We start from the raw sequence: 21,491 nt of genomic DNA on the forward strand, positions 1-21,491 counted from the left end.
GGTTGCCTACGTAACTAAATTTCAGTAAATTTTAGAAGTAATTTTTCAAAGTAACCTTTTATCTTTCTTTGAAGCTTCCTTTAAATCTCACTTCTGCATTTTCTTACAGTGATACAAACCCAATGGCAAAAAACCAGCCTGATGTCAAACAAATAAGATACATCAATGGAGAAAACAAACTAACAAAAACAATTTCCATCCAGTTTGTGGTGGAGCAATCAGAAGTACACAGTGACTTTCACATGTTTTAACAGGTATTTGATTCAGATTTAACAGTTCTGTAAGTTTCCATTTTTGTTTTTAAACGCAGTGATTATGTTCACACACACACACACACACAGATATGCTGCTGCTACCAGCAAAGCAGATATCACAATCTCTATTAGATCTAAGGTGGATAAAGACAAGGAAATAAGACAAGACTGTTCATGCTGGACACACTGATTCATCTTCAGCTGCCCTGAAGAAGGTCATCCCCTTGGGAGTCTTAATTTGCTTTCAGTTTTAGGATGGCTGAAAACACTAGGAAATGGAAATGGACATTATCCCAGCAACTCATTGGAAAACACCATAGACCTTTCTGTGAGTCTTGAAGAGATGATAAGCCCATCACAGGATTATTTGTATTGTACAAGAAAGGCGTGATTGGCCTTCTCCTGCAGGAAATTTGCTGTTAAACCACATTTTGAACTGCACTGACACTCAGTGATACCACTATTTGCTGATAAATAGCTTTTATTTCTGATTATTCTAAACCATATTGCTCAGGACACTGGAGCTGATTGTCAATTTAGTTGATCAATGGGAAAGCAGCACAAACAATCACAACACAGCAGTGGCTCCCTTTCCTCCTGACAATTCAAAATGCAATGCAGGATATCTGCTGATATTGCTTCACACTTGTCTTGAATAAGGAAACATAGGGTACCTTAAACAGAAACTTTGCTTTCTATTAATATTAACTAGGGGGATAGCAATTCTAATCAGACAGATAAACAGTACACTGAAATTGCTTGCTATTGGCTTGGACTGCTGTATTACAGAATAGCTAATGTGACATCTCTCAGTGTTCAGCTGTATTTCAAGACACAGCTTTAAATCCTTGTCAACTTTTAAGCTCATTAGGAAGTCATAAAGCAATTTCACTCTAAAAATAAACACGGGTACAGTGAAGCATTTAACTTCTTCCAAGGAAACATCTCATCCTTGTTTGACCCTGATCCCTAATCCTAAACAACAGCTTCTCAAACTCAGCCTGTCAAATTCTGTAAAACCAGTAAAAGGCTATTCTCTCAAAGTAGCAGAGATTTCAAATTAAGCTTATGTTGACAATCCCTTTATCATTTTAGGCATACACTCAGCTGCAGTGGCAGCCTCCTGCATGCAGAGGAGCACGGTGATGAATCAGTGGATTTTGCATCCCTATGCCCCCTGCAGATCAGCTGGGAACACAGAGCTGCAGGGCATTCCTGCTCCCTGTCTGCCTTCTCCTATGGCAGGAGGCTTTTCCTCATGCTAACATGCAGCTGTAAGGAAAATTACACTCTTTAACACCTGTAACCCAAGAAACTTAAGTCTTCAATATTTTTTATCTACAGTACTACAAAGTAAAATAGAAACAACAGAAGAATTCTGGCAAAGAATTTCTACCAGATCTAAACAGTATTGTGGATAACATTATCTATATGAAAAACAGTTTCATTCTTTGGTTGTATCAATAGCAGAAGATGGAGTGGAACAACTAGAAATGCCTTTTAGTCTACACTTGCATGTACCTGCTATATGCAAAACACCACATGAATTATATTTGCACCAAGTAAAATGAAGAAACCAAGCCATGAATGCTTCTGCTGTGAGTGCAGGCTAATATTATTTTGCAAACAAACCTTAATCCCCAATTGATTTTTTACAACTTGATCCTTTTTGATGAAACAAAATGGAGAGGGGCAGAAATAAGATAGTGAATTCAACTTCTCACTTTGATTTTTTTGTACTGGATTTTGTTTTCTCTGCCAAAAATAAAACCAATTCCTTATTCTGATGTATTAATGAAAACTGCTTTAGATAGGCAACAAACTTCCATCATCCCTTAATGTCATTCAAGTAATAGATAGTATATATCTACTCCAAAAATGAAGCTCTCTTTAAAAACTTCCAGTAATTTATTAGCTCATTCTCATTTTATTAAATACTATAGGACCATGCTTTGAGACAGGAGGCTGCAGGCAAATATCCTAATAAGAAAGAAAAATCAGTTCTCCTTACAGAATTTTACAGATTATAATTGGTCTTCTTACTACACATGTAGTTTGGAAGTTTTCTTGTTTCATATGTGGGGAAGCTAAGACACAAGATTAAAAACGTGATTGGTTTCAGTCATTAGCAGCAAACACTGCTATTGTCATAAGCAGCAAAAAATGAGATGCACATAGATTTACATTTTCTTAAAAGTAACTGTAATAAAACAAAGAAGGCAAATTCTGTATTTAGGAGTTTAAGCTTCATGGGTATGTAGGCAGTGTAATACTGCTGTTTTGTAAAAGTAGAAGTGTTTGGAGGGAGAAAATATTTATCAGCCAAAGAGTTCTTATGTTCCACAGAAACACATTATTTTTTCTTCTCCCTTCACTGTTAATGAGCCTGATTGGTAACAGATGATTTTGCTTCAGTATTTCACCAGCAAGTCAAGTGACATTTTTACCTCCTTTCAACACATTTTTCATCCTTTCAAAGGCAGTCTCTCCATAACATAACTACTGCTCCATATCATACCCTTGTAGTTAAGAGGACAAATTGTTCTCATGAAGCACAAGGTGTTTAGTCTGATATGATCTCACTAACAAACGCCCTAGAGAATGAATTGCCTCCAGGAAACAAAGGTGTGCAAGTGCCATGTATCACCCTAAAACATTCTTGTAAATGAAAGAGAATCCAAAACAGCCTAACAATAAAAGCCAAGATATGAAAGCTCTGCACCATGTCTCTGAAGCACCATACTGAGATCACAGGGAGAGTGAAACACCCTGCTTACAGCCACAGCCTGGTCTCCACGGACAAGTAGAATCCAGTTCCTAAAACATTTCAGTGGTCACACACCTGCTCCTACAATTCAACTCAAAACCCCAAACACACATTCTCACTTATTTTTCTATTTAAAAGATGATTTGCTTAAATAGCACAGTTATGGGAGAGAAAATGGTTTTAAAGATGCATTTCCTAAGCATAAACACTCTTCTGCTTCAAAGTACAGCTATATACGTAGCACATTCTACTAATCAGAAACTATTTCAGATTCATTCTCTTTTTAAAGTACAAAACACTGTTTCTAAGAAAGCTTTGTGCAATTCACATGAAACAAAAGCTGAAAAAAACGCTGCTGAAACAAAGGCATCCTTGAATATGCTTCCACTGGAGGAGAAGCAGTGTAAAAGCTGCCTGAACTGATCATGGAAGCACGCCTTAAACACTTTGCTAGCAGTAAATAAACTATTTCATTTCAAACTCAGATACTCAAGCATTAATTATCCACAAAAGATTTTTTTCATTTCCTGAAAATACAATTTTTAAAAATTGCTGTCGGTTATCCTAAAAACATCCACTATGCAAATGCTCTTCAGACTTGAAATTTTCTCCCCTTCTGAATAAAGAAAAGTCATCAGTAATATCCAAACAAACATTTTTGTTAGTTAGTGTGGATTTTGATTTGGTCTTAAATTACTTAGTGGAAGTCTAGGATGCCAGGATTAACAAACTATAAAGAAATCCACTCATGTTTATAATCATGTAGTCATGACTATAATGTATAATGTTCAAGAAATATGGGACAATCCTATCTCCTATGAGCAACTTCAGAATGATTTAAAGCACCTCATTTATTTTGGATTTGAGGCAACTTACTGAGAGTGATCGTAGGTTCAGACTATTTCCATCACAAGCACATTCCCACAACCTGAGTTTTGCTCAGGAGCAAAAGAAGATAGCACTTTGAAGCATTTCATTATTTTTGTGTCCAACTAAAACTTTCTCTGCATTATACTGGGGATGCTTACAAATTGAAATCCAAGCTGCTGATGCTTTAGTGGTATTTCCAAGCTCTGTGTGCATCTGTGGATCTGAAGGAAAGTTACTGCTGTCAGCACTGGTCTTCCACAGTGAGAGCTGCTAACATTTTGTGTTTGGCTGTTACCACCAGCTGCACATCAGAGACTTCAGCCAAGACAACATTCCCCAGCAAGAGATGAGCACATCACAGAAACAGTGTCAAAGGTTACTGTACATCAGGTGTCTACTTCCTGGTTTTAATGCAAGGAAGGTTTGCTAAAACCCTTCTCTGAAACATCATGAGAAGCTACACAGTTCTCTCCATGGACAATAGTGATGCTGCATTTTCAGGAGGTTTTCTCTTGAAGAAAAAGTAAGCTACTTGTTAAGATCTCAGAGCTAATGGACTAATAACAACAGTGTTTAGAAGAAAACATGGTGAACAGGTTATCAAGTCAAAACCAGACTGCCATGAACCCTCACACCTGAAGTTAGCACACAGTCCAGCTACACTCATTGAGCTCCTTCCTGCAAGCCCTCTGCTCAGACAGAATCTATGAATGACCAGTCCACGGACACAAAAACTGCACAGCAGGGAATAAAACAAACAGTGTCTCCAAAACCTACCAGAAGAGGAGACAGAAAGGATTCTGCAAAGCAGTTCATAGAGTTGGCCTCAAATCAGGCATGTTCTACCCACTTTAAAAAAAAAAAAATCACATTCTTCATTCAGCTGGTGGAATAATGATTATAGTCCTGACTTAACAATAAAAGACAGAGGCACTGTCCCTCTGAAAATTTCACAATTGCTTCAGGAGAAAGGGAACATCCAAAACAATTACTGATAGTCAAGACCAGCTTTTGTCATATTCCCTGACAGCAACCCAAGCACAGAAACAGATTTGTGTGTTTGTCTGAAACTGAAGATGGGAAACACTCTTATCAAGTCAATTGAAAAGCTAAAGTAATCTTATTTTCTGAAGTCAAGGCAAAGAATGGTGGTGAATTCTCCATTAACAAAACATCTAGTTATTTCTGATAAATAGTGTGCTTCTGTCTCAGTGGGAGGCAGACATTTACAGCAAACCTAAATGGTATCAACCAATATACTAAAAAATGCACTTTTAATAAAATTAAAATCCTGGCATCACTATTCTCTCTTAAAAGCTGAAATTACGAGTTCCAAGTAGTGAAACCTGTTAAGTAGCTAATCAGCAAAAAGCTGCTCACCCAGAACTTGTAAAGCATCAGTGCTAGACCAGAAGCAGGCCAAGCAGGACACAAAGAAGTCACTTGCTGGAAAGAACAGCATTATGCAAGCTTCCAGTACACACTTTTCTACAATACACTGATTATCAAAAACATGGAACTTAAGCCAGAAAAATAATCTCAACACATAAATTACATGGAAGTTGTGGGAAAAGCCTGGAGCAATACACAGGGGATGGAAAAATCCATTGCTACACTAACCACAGTAGCACAAGAGTGCCTTTTTTCTTCTTACTCTTTTAAGACTAGGAATTGTGACTTTGAATAAAGAGAACTTGTATGCAGTAACTGGCAGGTTAATATTAAATCCACTCCACTGTGGTCAGCTGATTTTCCCTGGTTACCTGTTTATAGCTAATAAAACAGCACGCAAATTTTGTAGCATCTTTGCATTAAACCCACCTCTCCAAAGACAAAATAAAGTAGGAAAATTTTATAGAGAAAAAAGTCACAATCATATTCACTACTCAGGCTCCTCACAGCATCAGCAGGAGTGAAAAAAAACAGCAACTGGGAAGAGAGGGCTCTTGTTTTCAGGGACAGACATTGCTTCAAACAGAACATGTGTCATCAGCTTTTTCTGGCTATAAAACAGAGTTAAAACCGCCTGGAATGTTATCAGTGCTGTTGGGAGAAGAAGGGTACTTCAACCACTCTATAAAATGGCACACACATGGATCACTAAAGAGATGAGAGGGACTTCAGAGGTCTAGGCTGATGGAGGTTTGATCAAATAGAATGGCATGCAAGTTGCTCTGAACCAGCATTAGGAGGAGAGAGGGTAGCCACTCTGCACAGCAAGAATCCAAGCATCTTATCAGCCCTAAAAAAACAACACTTCATCTGCTCTTATTCCACACCACAGGCAGCTGTCCATACCTCAAGGTGTACCCCAGAAATTACACTTACTGCCAGACTTAAACACTACATTACTTTGTATACAGTGCTGAACTACCTGCAGCAGAGCAGAATCTCAGCTCACCTCACCAAAAAGTATAAACAAAAGACATTAATGAGATACAGTGCTACACAGTACTCCAGTAGAAGCCTGAAAAATACACTTCCTATCTCCTCCCCAGACACTGACTGAAAAAACATAACAAAAATCCAGATTTCCACTACACAGGTTAACAAAGTGAAGAGAGATGGCAGTGAAAAGCAAGGAATGCCAACGCTCCTCTTGGGATAGTAGCTGGTTGGTCTGATGATGGATTTCAGCTCCCCTAACCTCTGATTAACCGATTGTTGGATTCTAGTCTGAGTTCAATTAATTTTCTGTTACAAATGAGTGGAGAAAAACACCTTCAATATGCAACTCATACCACCCATCTTTGGCTGAGATTAAAAAAAAATTAAAAAAAAAAATAAAGGCAACCACCTCAAATCACCTACTTATTTATCTGTAGACAGAGAAACCATAACAAATATTCTTTCTGCTATTAGAAAAAAATTAAATCAATTCAAACATCACCAAAATAAAAAATACAGACTGCTGACCAGTTACTTTGTGCCAAAGTGGATGCAGCAAGTAGTGCTTGCCTTGTGGTGAGTTTGTGGGCTGCAGCAGTCTCCAAGAGCCTGCTGGAATGTAGGAAAAGCAACGGCCGAGCGACACAGCGCCGATCACAGAGCTGCAACAAGATTTACATCTTGTTCTGACTGCAGCAGGAGGCAGTAGGTGCAAAAGGGCAATTAATTATTCTCATCTGGTGACAGTTCAGGCAAGGCCCAAATCCAGGCTTTACACAATCATCTTGCTGATGGAGCAGATGCTAAAAACAAAACAAGCCACAAGCTCCAAATGAAAAACTGGCATCACAGAGTCTTGCTGCCTTTGGCTTTTTTAGGAACTGTCTTTTTTAGGAACTTCATCTCAAATGGGTTTGTTGCTGTTTACTTTGACTCTGGGTACAGAGTTGCCTACATTTTTAAACTTTTGTTGTGTCAATTCCAGCAAGTACTTTAAAAAGAAAATTCTACCCAAGGCTTTTCTTTTTGGTTTTATTTTAACAGCAGCTTACCAAGAATAACCAGGAGAACTCTGCATAGGAACAATAAAACTGGACTACCACTGAACTGGTCTAACACGTACAAACCTCCAGCACCCTCCTGCAGAACCATGTCTTGAAGCTTAAATGAGGAATCTTTGAGATGAGAAATGAAAACTAATGTATTTTGCCAGGTTAGATTTGAATACTTGTAGATGGCTTGAAACACCAACTTGTTCACTATCAAAAAAGACAGGTTTTTTCCTAAAAAAACCCTGTTCCTTTTCTAAAAGCTTCAAATGGAAATTTAGAGTTAAACTAAAAAATTATCACATACTGTAGGTAGCAATTTGAACACAAGTTATTATGACTTCCCAGATTTCCTCCTTTTCTGAGAGAATGTCTTCTCTCAGATATTCTCATACAACCAACACCAACTGGAAAAAATGTTCCGTACAGGAAGAGGCATGGCTAGCCACACAAAACTTCAGGTCTCTCATTTTGTTCAGATTTGGGTTCACTGCATTATCTAACGTTAAATATGTGACATTTTTGCCTTACATCCCTGCACTGAACCAGCCAGTGTCTTTGTTAGCTCACGGCACATGCAGAACCCAGAGACATTAACATCAGTCTTTATCAGACGTTTGTAAAATGGTTATTTACCGAATTCAACCCGGTTAATACTTACCTTTATGAACAAATCACAACCCACAGATTTAGTAAGACCTTGAAATCAGCATTGGACAACTGAAGTGCAACACAGTAACAATGACAGCATTAATACATAGATACTTTAATTGCAGTTTCAATGATACATCACATCTACTGAAGCTTTTAAAGATGTTTTTATTATGGTTTTATAAACTTTTATAAAACCACCAAAGCACTTTAAAGAATCATGCTTTCTTCTGTAATACATAAAACTAATTTCATACTGTGCTTCTGAAAGTCTATCGTGCTGTTTTTCAAGTTATTTTACAGATGGCACATTTGAAAAAAAAAAAAAACCAACAACGGAAGCATGAATTTCTAGTGACTGCAATGCAACAAGGCATCCAAACCAAGATGTTTCATTACAACTAAGTTAAAGTGTGAGTGCATTATGTAATAAACAATAGCAGTTTGGTCATTTAATCTTAATTCTGTTTACAATAAAACTAACATTTGTGCTTCACAACCTAAGATCCCATAATATAAACATAAGTTCTCTGCTGTAAAATTCCCAACGAATGTCCAAAAAGAAAAACATATCTAAAGCAGGAGACCAAATCTACTCACTTTCCTCAAGAATTGCTATATTTAAGACTAATATGACATACCAGACACAATAAGGCACAACGGGTGGTACAAACAAATGAATACAGTTGTCCATGAAACTTGTTCTTGTCCACAAATACTAAAATATGTACCGCTCAAGATAAATTTTCTCTTAAAAATGAAATACATCATCTTGTTATGAAAGTCCTATACAAAAATTTAAAATTTACACCATCTGAGCTGCCAAAAAAATAAAAAAGTGTATCGATTTCCCACAAAACTATATTCCTCACCAGCACATCCAGCCACTGGGAAGAAGATATCCCAGCACTCTGGAAAAGAAAAGCATTATTTCCCCTGTGTTTAAGACAAAAATATTGTATTCTGCATACAGTAGAGTGTATTAAACTTAAAAAAGCCTAGGACTATTAAAATTACAATATTGATTTGGAAATTATTGGTTCACTGCCTGGATGAAATAAGGCACTTCCTTCCAGCAGGCCGCACTTCTCATGTGTATGGAGACGATGAATCAGGTTCTGGTTAAAAACAAAAAGGGGCTCAGTGAGGTCCCAGGAGACGACAGGAACATTTCAACAGCAGGGGAAGACACAGGAGGTAAAACCTGGAGATGAAACTCTACACGGAAGTGGTCACTCTGTCAATGGCATTATTGACCTCGTTTTTGTTTGAATCCAGTCCTTTAGCAGCATTCATATCATTCCGTAAATTCTCCACTGTCTTTTTCATGTTCTTTAATTCTCCAGGGTGTGGAGTGGCTCGCCTTAGAAGTGTTCTCTAAAAATAAACAGCGCAATAAGTGGTTTTGCCTTTGTCTCTCCGCAAAAACAACACACACTTTCAAGGCTTCAGCATTCACATACTAAATATTAAGGAACATTTTTTTTCCTTTCCCCCCTCTTTTCCTTTTCAAACTGTGATGCTCTGTGCTGAACATTACTTTAAAAGTTGCTTGTTTATGAAGATGGGGAAAGAGGTTTTAAGAAGTCTCTAAGAGAAAATTTTGTTCTCTTTTGGACTACTAATCTGAAAGCCACTCAAGTGAAGTACAATTACAAGTTACGAAGTGAAGATCCTTTCATAACTATACTTGGGGATTTTTTTCTCTCCCCAAAACCATACAAGTGATTTAAGATCACACTTAAAACATTCATCTGATTTTGAAAGAATCCCACAAGATCTCTTTACATTTTTAAATAGTGTTTGTGTGGAGCTCCATTTGCCTTTCAGCTCCACCACACAGTCTGTTTCTCAAGCTAATTGATAACGAGCACCTTGAGAGGATGAGGAAGTACTTCTCTCCCACCTTAGACACAAGAATGTATACCATTGTGCTGAAACCTTTACAAGGAGAACAGAATTCACAAAATCTCTAGTTAGCATCCAGCCAGGAGACCAAGAGAACACCACAAATACAATATGGGTATAATACACATATACATGCAATTACTTTTTAGTGGCATGCATGTAAACTGCAGAGTACAGCAGAACTGATGACCCAAAAGTGGATGCTTTGGTCAAGACTGCTTTGGAAATCTGCCCTTCCTTTTTCTCATGAAGATGATTTTTTCCTGTAGGAAAGTTCTTGCCTCAAATCAGGCAAATCAATCACTTCAACACCTGAGCCCTCACTACTCTATGGACATTCTGAGGTTGGCACGGTTCTTAAGCAGCATCCTTCTCCCTATCAGTCAGTGAACAATGCCTGCTAAGAGACATTTTCTTTCTGCTGCTTTGGAGTAAACAACTACCTTACTTGTCCATTTGCAAACTAAAGTAAGGGGTTTATAGTCACTTTTTAAACTAAAACAATCCAGACAGTGCCCTGAAGTATCTCAAGCTGAGATCAAATGAGGACCACCAGCAATGTTTTAGAGCATCAGAGAAGCACGTTTAAAACGTGTTTTAGTTCTTAATAAAAGCTAGTAAAACTACAGATCATGTTGTGTTTTGGTCTTCAAGATATTCAGAGCCCAACTTAAATGGAGAGGTCTTGTAAGTACAGTGACAGATGTTCCCACATCCTTTGTTTAAGTGGGAAACTAATGAGCAACATTCCTGCTGTTTATGGACACTATGATTGGTTCAATGCAAATGGTGGAGTTAAAAAAAAATAAATAAAAAATAGAAGAATGAGAGAGAGCAAGAGATTGGAAATAGGAATTAGAGAGACAAACAATAGCAAACTTAATGGAGACACATGCCAGAGTGCTGGAATCCTAAATTAGACCCTATATACTTTCAGGCAGTAAAGCTTCACAGATGCAGAGAAAGATCCTATCTTCTTTCTGGAAAGAAAACATCCTGAGCAGACAGAGGAAAACAAAGCAAAACAGAAGACTGTCCTGCATCAGAATATAAAATTATATTCAAAGCAGAAATAACAGAGGCATTTAAAGTAAACATAAAAAGTTGCAGCAGCCAACATGAACAGTTTCTTCTCCAAATGTACGCACAAAGCATGCAGTTCAAGCTGAAGTATTTACAGCAAGAATGTTCAGAGACTTTTTATACTTCTGCATTAAAGTCACAGTGTCTGGAGGTATTAAAGGCAATATGTATTTCCAACTGCTTGGAAAACATACCATTTCATTTTCCTCTTCATCTTTTTCATCTTCTAAGAAGCGAATTGCACTGACTCTGTTCACTGCCCGCTCGTTCCATGTTTCATCTGACATCTCATTTACCAAACTCTCCAATGCACCACATCGTGGCAGGTTATCTGTTAGAACAGGAAAACTTAACTCAAGATTCACAGCAACATGCACATAAAGTCACACAGTCAACATGCTATATTGTTCATAATTGCTATATCTGAACAATCACTCATCCAATACTTACAAGTGGTTATTTCTACTGTTTTTGGAAGAAAACAGAACTTGCAGTGGTTTTCTGTTATCAATCACTAAAATGGTTTCTGTATAAACTAGGTATTTTTGTACTTGGATTGTATAATTTAATATACTTGCCACTACACATGCTTTGCTTGTGGAACATGGCTGACATTAGCCAGTTCCCTAAATGGCATTTCATAACACAGGATTACTGCTTTTACTAACCTCATCCTTTCAGTATTGCTAGGAATACACATCCAAGTTTAAATTCCAAGCCTTCTACCCTTGAAGCTATGAGATTCATCTGGAGAGGATGAAATCTAATTTCTAGTAGTAAGGCCTTTAGAGAAAGTCAAGTCAACCTCTGTTACTCTTCTTGAACTAGCTTAATTCTCCCTAATTCTTAAGGGGTTAATTCAAATATTTATTTCAATTTTTAACTATTCTTCAAATCCAGGAGCTGAAAACAGAGACATTTCTATACCCCTACTGTTTTAATGGTTTCTATTTGCTCCAGTCATATATGATTGAAACTCTGAAGTTAAGTCGGGTTCCTAGAATACAGATACCCTCAGCTGAACTTTTCTCCTCAGGCCCCTTTGTACTCAGTGGAGAAGAATCCACATGATTTTCTTTTAGAATACAATTTTTGGATGGGATAAATTACTCTCCAGTCATTACAGCAGAAATTTAAATATTAGCTCAGATGAATCCCCTTGACTGTTCACACACAGCTTTAAAAGCTTGAGGACAAAAAACATTCAGAAGTTACTGGAGCAGCAATACAGCCAACAAAAGAATTTATGGTTCCACCTGGCCCAGAGGCAAGTTTCATTACAAAAGGGAAAAGCAACTTATACTGCAATTCTACACTTGTTAATGAATATAATAATATTACTGTACAGCACCTTTGCTTGAAAGAAAAATAGCTTGCTAAAAAGTAAAAAGTCCATTGTATACTATTTGCTATGCAATTTATTTTGTTGGTAAAGGGATTGCAGGTGGAAAGCCATCATTTTTACATACATACATATATATATATATATACACACACATACATATATATATGATGTATAATCAATGTACACAGATACAGACATCACTGGCTAGACTCAAAATAGTGATATAAGTAATTCTTTTTCTTCCAGATCTGTATTTTATTGTAGCTGCTGTCACTGTATTTTCAATAACATAGTGAAAAGTTTTCAAGTCTTCTGAAGACTATTAGGATAATAGGAAAAAAAGGTTGAAAATTCAACCAGAACTTTGCTACTTTGCTCACTAGAGTTTATGAATGTTCTACAAACCTTTATGGGACAACTCAGTAAACAAAGAAGTAATGCTTCTATACATAATGAAATGCTGACTCTAGGCACTTACCTTGGCAATCAGGCTCAGAAGGCATTTGAGGAAGTAATACACATGTTAAAATCTTTTCTCCTGTTTCAGGTTCTGTGTCAGTCTGAAATGTCAGCAGAGGTTGGGACTGGTTATCAGACAACCACAAAGCCTTCAGCTTTAAGGTAGTCAGTGAAATGGGAAGATACGTCAGCCTAGTTCAAAAAAGCAAAGTAAGACAGTCAGGGCAATCCTTGGGAGAATGAATAGATGGTCATGAAGTCAACTCAAGTATACATCACTGAGTTGGAACAAACAGGATGGAAATTAATGCCTCTAATAGAAGGCATTGCACTAGGCATCAATTCCAGCTACTCCATTCCCTAAAAAAAAAGAAAACAAAACCTGCAGCTTAAATTTATTGTTACTTTATAATCCTCTGAAGCTGAATAACAGGTAAAACTATACTGAGCTTTCTCTACTGCAATAAAGTGCCTTGGAAGGCAGACAGCTGCTTCCCATCAGGAGCTTTACATGTAAACAGTGGCCAGAACAGAAAAACATAAGTGCCTGTGAAACAATTATATTGGATAGATGAGATGCCATTCTCTTTTTTCCTGTTTTGGGTTGGTTTTGTTTTTTTTTTCATTTAACTTCCTACTAAGAGACTGAATTAATTTGGTGGTTTATGCTTTAATCCACTCATTTTTGCATGCTAATGTTTGAAGCACTAAGATTCATGAGAAGCTGCAAGGTCCAAGTGGCTTTCCTTGTTACTCACACTGTATCATGAAGATAAAACACTCAATATTGGTGCCACTTGACATGACAGCTAGGTAGCCTCACCTGAATCTCCATTGTCTAGATTCTCAGTTTTAATTCAGAAATATATTAATCCAGGGTTGTTTGTTTTTTTTAAATCCGATCTCTTCCTTAAAGTCAAAGTAATAAAAAAAATTTAAAAATTTAAAAAAAAAAAAAAATCACACTTGTGACAACTCAAAATTTATGCTACTTTTTGCCCAGGGGGAAAACTACTTTGACAGTTTCAACAGTAACACTAACATGAATGTCATAACTGGCTTTTTATTACTCTGTTCTTAGACATAGTATCTTTTGCTATCAGAAAGAATTAAGTAAATACAGAAAAAGAATATGAAAATACAAAAAACTCTTGCCTGTTTCCAGCAACATCCAGGACATGAAGCTCAGTGGCCTGTGAAATTTCAGAGGGAATTCGAGATAATCTGTTGTCACGTACAGAAAAGACATTAAGACTGCAGCAGCCCCCAACCTATATTTGAGAAGAGGGGGGAAAAAAAAAAAAAAAAGCAAGTCTGGTTTTGTTGCAGTACCATAGTGTAACAAAGGCATGCAGTACGGGTCACAGAGTGTGTCACAGCACATTCAAGTTACAATGCCTGCCAGACACTTCCCCCAGAGGTACAGACTGCAAACAAGTGTTAGCTTAGAAGAAGTCTGACCTGAAGCAAGTCTGTAGGAGCAGTCTCTTGAACATCTGTATCTGCAAATAATGGATATCTTTACATATAGGTCACATTCTAGCTACCTTCCAGAGCTTTCCACACCCAGAAGAAACCAGTAATCACACAGAAGCTACTCCGTGCCCAACATTCACAAAAAAACCTACACTTAACTTTTCTAGCTCTGTGTTTTATATATTAATTCATTCTTTCCTCACGGCAACTTTATAACCAAGCAAGTTAAATGGTGCTTGAAGCAAGGCAAAGTGCTAAATACACCAATCAACTCCCAAAATCTGTTGAGTCCACAAAGATTACTGAAGATTTCACTAGAAGCAGAAGACTGAGTAAAATTTTTGATGCCCTGATTCATTAGAAGCACCTCATTTCAATCCAATTCCCACATGAACTGGCTTTCTTTAATATATTTTAATCTAATATCTGCCTCTATCAATTTACCTAAATGTAAGTATTTGCATTCTCAAGCTAATTAGTTTTTTGGGTGCAAAGGAGATATTTTTCAGTTTTACATTTAAAAATCTACATTTTGCACCAAAAGTAGCTGTTTTCAGAAAATAAAACCCCCACATTTGGTTAAAAAAACCTCATTCCAACCTCATGTTCCAGAGGAAACTTCTATAAACAGGAAGATTACTAGTTGTAGCAACTCAAAAGCTGCTTCAAGCAACCCTTTGTTCCTATTAACAAAGGAAACTTACCTTTGTTTGCTTATTGTACAGAGTTTCAAAAAGCACTCTTGTTTGTTTGCCAATTCCAAAACTCACCATAAGAAGGGGAAAAAAGATTTTTCTTTTCTGACTCCAAGTAACAGAGGCAAAATATCCCAATGCCATTTGAAGCGTTCAAGTTAAGTGGACTTAGAATCTAATTATAGAGTTAGAGTCCAAACTAAACACAGTGTAAAATCTCAGTTCAAAAATTAGAAGATGTCTATAGTGAGATACATCTAAGAAAGTTCTCCTCTCCCACTATAGCCAATATGTAACTACACCTTGGCCAGGAGTCCCCAAAACTAAGCTGAAATTAATGTGCTCTTGCTAACAGTCAGTTGTCTTTGCAAAACCCACAATTCATTCCAAACCCAAGACTGAGATTATAGACAAATAGCACAAAATATTTTAACTAGTCAAAGGAAAAATAGTGCTGATTTAACCTTCAGTATTTACCAGGGAAAAAGCCACTTTTAAAGGATGCAACAGTGACTCACAAAATAAAACAAATGCAGCATTTACATCCCACTCACCTTCCTTTGTATCATAAATTCTTTCTAATGGAAGAAAACAGCAATCAGCTACTCAAGGCTTCTGATTCACAAGCTATTTACAGCAGAAAGTTAAAGCACTACATTCTTGACAAAACAAAATATGTGGTATTTCCCTTAAATCACTGCACTCTTAAGATGCAGCTATTTCACAAGATTAGCAGTTTTCCCAGCCCTGTGTGTACAACAGAAGCATGAACCTTGCAAGCCATTTTAGCTTGTGAATCAAAGCCCTTAGAAACCAGCACTCAAATAGTAAGCAAACATTTCTTGGTTCAAGAATTCTGCTATTCACTTTAATGTGTGTATAAATTCTTAAATAATGTGCCTTCACACGTTCACAGAACACAGTGTGATATTAAAAAAAATCCATACACACTAAGTGTCTAATTGGTATTTCTAACATGAGGAGCCGTGAAAAGCAAGAAATACAATTAAGGAATGTTGATGAGCTGGCAAGTGATGCCCTCAGTGTACACAAGTGTTCCCTTCTCATGAATGAAGTTTGCGTTACTTAGTCTTGGAGCATGGAGATCCAAAGAGGTTAGCCAAACAAACAAAATAAAGCCATGCAGCCCTGATGAGACCAAAATTTCTATACTTTTGACAATGGAAAAATGCAGCAGTGGAATTGGGACAGCCTGAGTCATCATGCATTTAAAGCAGTTTAATGAAAGGTAATAGTAGAACCATGGACTGAAGAATACTTACAGGGTTATCAATTTACCTGACCCATAATTTTCCAAGCGGCTAACAATTAAGAAAATACAAGAGATGTTCAATTTATTTTTCTTTATCCATATTGGACAAGAGCATGCCAACAAATGGAGACAGAACATACATTCTTCTACTGCCAAAGAGGACTGTAACTACTAAATCATTTATACTTCAGTTAATCTAACTTCGCTGTCTGTCAGTCAACAGGCTGCTGTTCAAAGGTTTTGTTTCATTCAAAGGTAGTGAAGACCTTTTATTTTAATAGGGTAGATAAAAAAGATACACTGAATTTTTTTAATGAAACTGTTTTTAGAAAATGCAGACAGCATTTAACGAGAAGCAGAGTGAGATACCACAAAGAAAAAGACAAGCTGACAGTTAAAAATCAAATAAAATCTCTGCCATTCAAACAAAGATGGCACCCATCCAGCAGTACAGAAAGACATCAGGTCCAATGTTTTAGAACCTAAACATGAAGCTGGACCACGGAGGCAAAGTGCACACACTACATGGCATGCGGAAAGGAAAACACTGTTGAGGCCACCATGAAGTAACACGGTATCCGAACGTTGCTGGATTGGCTCAGAGTGGTTAACTGAGGAAGAGCCATGCTTTCCAAGGGTCACATGCTCAAAACAACCTGTGCCAAACCACCTCATATGCACCAAGGAAACAGCTGGGGCCACAAGTCCATTCACCAGTTAAGCACACACTTCATTTCCAGCACAGACTTCACTTAATGGGGACAAGCATGTGCTTAGCTCTAGGCATGTGAGCAATTGTTCCAAGGACTGGAGGCTTAAAGAAGTCCTCACGTTCTTCTGCAGTGAGCAGGACATCAGGAACAGATCTCACATGAATTGTGCATACCTAAGTCATACTCCTGAGACTTAGTTCATTTTAGCAACTTTAGTTTAAGGGTTATTAAGGCATCACATCACACCAACTCCAAAGAACAGTGAGCCTAGATAAAAACCAAAAGGAAAACCACAAAAACAAAGCCCACACGTCAGTCAGGCAGTAAATGGTCATTACTTCGAAGTGCTGATTTTAATATCATTGATACTATGAAGATGGAACAAAATTGCGTATTTGCACTCAGGTGGGCTTGATTGAAAGGATGATTGTCACCAGGAGGTCTCTGGATTCCACACAAAACTTTAACCCTTTAAACCATTTAACTTTAATGGATGATCTTATTGCTCTTTTCTTCTATCTCAGTCTAAGGCTCTTCTTTCTAGCATCTTCCTCATTCCAGAGAAGCAGTAAGGCTTGGACAAACATAGACAGGATGTCAGTTCAGTTAATAAACTCCTCCCTATGTTCTCATCATGACCAGCATTTAGCACTTCACCCTCCTGCTTTTTTGCCATTCATACACCCACTACTAGTCCATCTTAAGACAGTCCTCCAGAACTGCAAGTCTTAACAGAACGCTTGTCTGTTCGTGTTTCTAATGACTCTAAAGTACATCTGTTTACAACTCAAAAGCTATGAATCAATTCTGCAGTCATTTACCAGTTAGCATCTTTCACACAGTTATAAGCAATGTAAAAAAATTACATTATGACAAATACTGTAATGATTACTCTTCAGCTGTCGTGTGAAGAGCTGAAAGTTCAGTGATGGCATCTCTTTCATTCAACTCCCAAAACAGCTGTCAGCATCAAAAACTCTCACAGACTTATACAAGTCTGATAAATATAGCAGCAATTTAAACACAGTTCCTCTTGCGTTGTAAAATCTTTTCCAGCGTGTCATATCCAAAATTTTGTTTGGGCTCAAAGTAAATAAAGTCAGAATTTTCCTTGGCTCCACATAAAGTATACTAATTCTTTAACTGCCAGCACAGCATACATTTATGGGTGGAAAAAACTGCCCAATTCATTATTATTAACTATTATTCTGTTGTTATTATTAACTTTAAATTGGCTAGGAAAATCTACAGGAAACTCACTTCAACACCTCCTGCACCACTGGTGAGCAGTAGGAGAGGAGCTCACCAAGACACTTTCTCAGCCCTCTGACTCAAGTTTTCCTGCACTTTTCCTTAGTGTCTTTTTTTTCCTCTGAGAAACACATACTTCTACACAAATGAGAAAAGGGACAGGACATCAAAAGTTAAAATCAGAAAAAACAAAGTGGTCCCAGCTTGTTTTAAAAAAATAAAATTTGAAAAGCAGAGTTATTGCCAAAAAAATCCCACGGTAGTTTTACCTAATAGAGTAATAAGTCTCACAATACACCTCAGAGACAAGAAGGACACATTACCAGATCTCTGCAGGTTGTAAAGACTCATACATATAAAAAGCAAAACAAAAGCATATAAACTGGAAAACATGTCAAGGAGGTTATTTATGCAAGTGCCAAAATCAACACACCAGTTGCATCAGCGTTCCTGCGCCAGGGTGGGATTTCAATACCAAAGAGTCACCAGGCAGGTCTTTCAAGTTTAAGGGGAAAAACATTTGTAACTATGAACAGGTTTAGACATTCTCAGTTCTTGCTGAAGTATGTTTCACCACTTCAGTCAGAGAGGGACTAAGCTGCAAAACGAGATATTGAAGATGAAATCTCTCAGTGACTCAAGCCTTGGTCATACATTCAGTTCCTCCACATTTTACCTTTATCAGTACACAATTCAGAAGAACCTTTGAACCAGGAAACTTTGAAGGTTTATTTGCATACAAACTCCTCAATAATCCCAAGCAAAGAAATTTTACACCAAAAGATAACGAATGGTTTTACAAGTGTGCCTTGAAGCAATCTCACAATGTAATGGTTTAACACACTGACTCAAAATCCAATTCTCTTAAACTGTTGACAAAACAAACCAAATCAACATCCTTCTACCCCCTTCCCAAAAAACACCAAAAAAACCACACATCACCACAGCAAAGCTAAAACTCAGAGATTATCTCACTAGGCTACATTAGTGCAGGCATGTAATTCCCACCATCCTAACAATAAAAGTGGTCTTTGCTACAGGAATAATTCTGGGTGAAATGACAGTGATACCAGGCAGATACAGTATTGGGTACATGAATTCTTGTCTCTATCTGACTTCCACTTTTTTCTACACACAAGACTGTGTCTCCATCCCTGTCCAAGAGAAACCAGTAACAGCCTCTCCCACATCCATTTTTTATCAGGATGAAGGCCACATATGCACAGCTGCTCTAGAACTCTGTAAGGCAGAGAAAGAATAGAAGAGGTAAGAAAAACATGTAAAGGAAAAGAGGGAAAGATACTGAGGAAAAATCTCTGCAGTGCATACTCTACTTCTGCATCCAACTGTGCTTCTGTGAAGGGGGAATCAGTGTACAATCCTAATTTTGATGTGCAAAATTAGTCCGAAACCCCAGTCTTGGCCATACTGTCTCAGGAAACATCTTAAGCAACACAGAGCAGGAAGGAGTGTTCAAAATTACTTCTGTCAGAAGCTTGTGCCTGGCTTTAAATCTTAGTTAGTCCGTTTAGAATGAAAGTAAACAAAAAAAATACTATGCTTTCTCAATGTCAAGCAGAGCCTTCCAACAGACAGAAAAAGGGTGACACATTTTTCTGTGTGCTACCAATACATTTTGTACTATTATTTTTCCAAGTCAGCAATGATGAGAACAAAAATGGAAATTGAACATTTCACTCAAGACATCAAATTGTTCCTCCCTGCCATCCAAAATGAAACTTGGAATTGGAATCTTTGCCACTATCAGCCCCTTAAAACTGCTCCTGTGGATGCTTTGCATATCAGCAAACAGTACTTGTTATACCTGTGCACTCTGTTTATGTAGAGCTATTTTCTTTGAGAGCTATGAAATGTGACTCTTTATTCCTCTGAATTTTAAACATAAAACCTGTACTATGAGATCTTAATGTTTGGTTTAAAGCAAAATGCTGCTGGTTAAGAAAAATACTATACCAGGAAAATGCAGCTCCAGGAACAGATAAATGGATCATGGGCAGAGAGCAGCAGATTCCTTTGTTTTTGAAACTACCATTTCAGCACTGTAGGAAGGCACTCTAAAAACACTCAGGGAAAAATGTACACTGCACAGCCTAAGCCCAAGGAATTCAAACTGAAACTTGAAAAACTGAAACAAGAGAAGTTTTGTTAGCTGGACAGTAGGTTCTGCAATACACGCATATTAACAATATTTTTGAGGCATGCAATTTGCCATCAGTTGTTTATGCTTTCTATTTGTAACATTACCAGCTTGGATGGTAAATGATCAAATGCACTGATCAAGAGTGAAATGACCCTGCAGTTAGAGAAGGGCTGATTTCCTTTAAAATGAAATAATAAAGAATTAAGTATCAGCAGAGCAAAGCATAAAATCTTACATTACATGTAATTTCAAAGCATTTATTCTAGTGAGACAGACACCTTTAAAGGAAAAATAAGAATTTGATTTCAAAGTCATTGATAGGCAGCCAAAGAGCTCTGCTTCCTCTGTTTCCCTGCCAAGCTCCTTTGGGAACCACCCTCTCCCATTTTTATTTCCTGGACTTCCATAACTCCCCAGCTCACCTCATTCCAGACACTACCTTCCATTTCCTCATTATTCACCTTCTCCAAACACAGGCTCATCCCTGTCTTCATTCCACTTCTGTGCAGGTGTCCCCCTCTCTCTCTCTCATGTGTACTGATGCTCTCTAGACACATTCTCATTCCTCACCCTTGGATATCCCCCAGCTCCTTCACTGAGCAATGCATGCCACCTCTGAAAGACATTGCTGGTTCCAAGACTTCAGTATCTTGCTCAGTATTAATCCCTCTATTGTTCTGCACTGAGCTCCTGACCCCACTATACCCCCAAAGAGACACACTCCATACTCACCCTGCTTTACCTCTTTCTGCAGCTGAGCCTTCTCCTGTCCCTGCTTCTTCCCAGCCACACTGATTGCCCTTATGCACCACCTCCAATACCATATATTCCATTTACTGAGAAAAGTGCTTTTACACTACACAAGCTATTTATGGCCAATCTGGAAATAAACTACCAGTAAAATTTTCCATTTAGCATTTTCCATTTTTTTCCCATGAAAAACTCAGAAAAATTCTGCTCAAAGGTGGAGTGGACCTAAAATTGCACAAGTCTCAAGTACAGGTATTTTAGCAAAGAAAGTCTTCTGCTAAATGAGCACAAGATCAGAAAGATAGTAAGCTATTTGAGAGCATCTAAAAGAGGGCAATAAAGAGGGTGAAGGCCTTGAGGGGAAGCCATGTGAGGAGTGTCTGAGGGCACTTGGTCTG

The 21,491-nt window shown here is 37.6% G+C and overlaps 1 protein-coding gene across 1 annotated transcript in view; it reads right to left on the reverse strand.

The window, feature by feature from the left end:
- Positions 1–8,078: 8,078 nt before the first annotated feature.
- The window catches only part of LRRC1 (leucine rich repeat containing 1), a gene marked incomplete at its 5' end in the record, with an annotated part of 69,866 nt that continues 56,453 nt past the window's right edge, over positions 8,079–21,491 (reverse strand). Inside the window, 4 exons of the mRNA XM_015620477.1 lie at positions 8,079–9,356; positions 11,165–11,301; positions 12,794–12,966; positions 13,930–14,045. Coding sequence (XP_015475963.1) covers positions 9,198–9,356; positions 11,165–11,301; positions 12,794–12,966; positions 13,930–14,045 — 585 coding nt within the window. The remainder of the gene's footprint in view (positions 9,357–11,164; positions 11,302–12,793; positions 12,967–13,929; positions 14,046–21,491) is intronic.

This window comes from Parus major, chromosome 3, assembly GCF_001522545.3.
Source record: "Parus major isolate Abel chromosome 3, Parus_major1.1, whole genome shotgun sequence".
Taxonomy (NCBI): Eukaryota; Metazoa; Chordata; class Aves; order Passeriformes; family Paridae; genus Parus; species Parus major.